Source organism: Saccostrea cucullata, unplaced genomic scaffold, assembly GCF_032062105.1.
Source record: "Saccostrea cucullata isolate Sc308-1 unplaced genomic scaffold, CSIRO_AGI_Scuc_v1 ctg7711, whole genome shotgun sequence".
Classification (NCBI taxonomy): Eukaryota; Metazoa; Mollusca; class Bivalvia; order Ostreida; family Ostreidae; genus Saccostrea; species Saccostrea cuccullata.
This window is the reverse complement of record NW_026937085.1, coordinates 22,094-24,934: the sequence shown is the minus strand read 5'-3', so window position 1 is coordinate 24,934 and position 2,841 is coordinate 22,094. Positions and strand designations below refer to the sequence as shown.

The following is a 2,841-nucleotide window of genomic DNA, read 5'->3' as shown; positions in this document are numbered from 1 at the left end:
CATTAAATTATAAACAGCTTCATTCATATTGTAACATATAATCTTATCATGAACATTTTTAGATAATCAGAGTTTAATGTAATCTACAGCGTTTAAATCTATACATCAGAATTTAGAGAATGATATTTAAAATAACCATCACAAAACCAAATCTCTGTTGGATGAATATTGATCTTTTACAGTTAATATATTTCAGAATACTGATTTAGAGCAGCTGTGTTTCGTCTTAAAACTAAGCTGTATATAATTTGAAATCATTGTATGAAGTTCATGTACTCCTCTTTTTTTTTACCAGTACTTAATCAGACATCAATGACTTTAACTAAATCTAATTCATAATCATTTCATGACATAATGCAGTGTTACGATTTCTAAAAGTCTCTTTAACTTTAAATGCATATGGTAAATATTGTCTTTTTTCACAATCATTTCCTGATATGATTTAGTACGCGTTTACATGTATTTGATTTTCTTCACTTTACCACTTTTCCACTCAGCTACAAACAGGTTGTCTCTGGTGTCTACACACAAACCCCATGGACGCTGTAGATCACAGTTATCAATATAACGGAGGAACTGTCCGTCCTGATGTAGGATGTGGATACAGTCTTTTCTGTAGTCTGCTGTCAGGATCTGACTCTGGCTGTCTGTGGTGATGCCGTGTGCATCAAATAGATCCTTGGTAGTAGAAGGGTGTCCAGTGTATCTAAATCGGAGTTTCCCTGCCTGATTGACCACCACTACTGCATTTGCTCCCCAGTCAGCCACACAGATATCTAGGTTCCTGTTCTCAGTGATGTATTTAATGCAACCAGATGAATACAAGGGCTTACCTTCACTATTAAATTGAATAGTTTGTTTTTCTGTGGACCCAGAGTAACGTACTACTTTTGACTGTTCATCGTCACTGGTCATGGTAATCAGGAGGTCACCAGTGGAGGTACTACAAATATAGTAAGGTGTCCACCCTGGTGGTCTGATCACTTCCTGTATTTTATCATTGTTCACTATGTTCACACTTCTTGTATCAGGGTCAGTATAAACCAAATCTCCACTCCTTGTCACTGCTATATCACGTGGATAATTTCCTGACTTGGTTTGGATTGACTTCTGTAGTCTGCCCTGGAGGTTGTAGAGTTTCATGATTTTGTCATTCCCACGTGTCCAGATTTCTTCATCACTGAAACAGATAATACTGTACAATGAGTATTCATACCCAGTGTTTATTGTGGCAATGAGCTGTGGTTCATCAAGCAGTGGTTTGACTGCAGGACAGAATAAAGCTTCTGGTTTCTTCATAGGAAAGCTATGTTCTTCTGTTGTAATGGATAATGCTGACAGAGAACCAAAGATTTGATGGAGCTGTTCTGTGTTGATCTGATGAGGAGAAAATCTTGGTAATGAAGCTTTGACTTTTTGGGGTAAACGTCTAATCTCTTTATATCTAGATTTGTATACAGAAGCTAAGGAGGTATCATTCGATTCTAGAATTTTCTTCAGATCAACTATGCACAGTTTTACTTCTGCAGTAATCTGTTTGATTTCTTTTTCCTGTTTATTTAGAGCAGCCATGTGTTTAGTTTTCATCTCATTTATTTTGAATTTCTGATTGGCGACAATGATATTAATTTTTCTGTGCAATTCCTCTCCTTGTTTGGTTACAGCTGTTGTCAGTTTCCTATAGTGTGTTTCCAATTTATCTTTCCAACTTTTTATGCCTGATGTAATTTCTTCATATTTTGGGTAAATTATAGTCTCAAGTTCTTTTAATTCTTTTTCCATGTCTTTTATTTTGGAGCTGAGTTTTTGTAAAACATCTGATAAATGATGTCCCCTATGGTTACCAGTGGAGATGCAGGTAGAACAGACAGGGCTGTCACATTGCTCACAGTAAAGTTCACAATTCTTGGAATGCTTTGAACATTTTGGATAGTTAGGAGTTGATGTTCTTTCTGTGTATGGTACAACTCTATGTTTTGTGGTTGAATCAGAGAGATGCTCTCCTACACAGGCCTTACACAGGTTGACATGACAAAACTCGCAATGACTTTGTACCACATGGTTCTCACAGAGGTCACATATAAGGATATCTTGAGCACAATACCGGGGATCCATTGCTGATTTTATAGCTACTAGCTCAGGTGAAATCCTGCATTGAATGTGGAGAATTTAAAGTGATGGTAAACTACCACTATTGATATTCCCATGGAATTAATTGATTTTCTAATACAAACAATTTTTTGAAAAGAAAAATAGTATTTCCAATTAATAGAGATATTTGATTTTAATTTTCAATGACTATAACATAGTTATATTTATTGCGAAAATTTAATTTTCAGACACATCAATCATTTTGACAATTCAAAGTCCTTACTTATTTCAGACAAGCTTCCCATATTAAATAGTCAGTTAATATGTTAGTTTTTTAAAAAAAATCTCTCATGCACATAACTGTAAATACAAAGGGTACTTAATAACAAGATAAAAACAGCTTTATGTATGAAGTCTGACCTGTAAATCTAACATGGCTCCCGGACGACACCAATATTACTCCTTCTTCAGTTATCTGTATTAACCTGTGTATTTATCATGTGATTTAAATACCTGTACTTGTTTATTAGTATAATGTATACATTCATCACATGTCAGGTCAATTTTTTATGAAGTTAAATGTGTAGCATTCAAAGAGTCATAACCCATAAATTTCTTAGTCAGTGTTTTGATTTTTTAGAAATAGAAAATTCCTAAAGTTAGTGGTAAGATTTAAATTAATTATTTGATAATTGGGAGGAACAATCTATATGAACTGTGTATTTTTCAGTTAGAAATTTTTAAACAGAA

At 34.2% G+C, this 2,841-nt stretch overlaps 1 protein-coding gene across 1 annotated transcript; it reads right to left on the bottom strand.

Annotated features, from left to right (window-relative positions):
- Positions 1 to 251: 251 nt before the first annotated feature.
- Positions 252 to 2,568, bottom strand: LOC134247263 (uncharacterized). Its single transcript, XM_062729622.1, has 2 exons — positions 2,512 to 2,568; positions 252 to 2,149 (listed from the first exon to the last, which is right to left on the bottom strand). The coding sequence occupies exon 2, from the start codon at positions 2,113 to 2,115 to the stop codon at positions 454 to 456; it is 1,662 nt and encodes a 553-aa protein (XP_062585606.1). The 5' UTR covers positions 2,116 to 2,149; positions 2,512 to 2,568; the 3' UTR covers positions 252 to 453.
- Positions 2,569 to 2,841: the final 273 nt, after the last annotated feature.

Excerpts from the sequence above, each read along its gene's own strand:
- LOC134247263 (XM_062729622.1), bottom strand. The coding sequence starts at position 2,115 with ATGGATCCCCGGTATTGTGCTCAAGATATCCTTATATGTGACCTCTGT.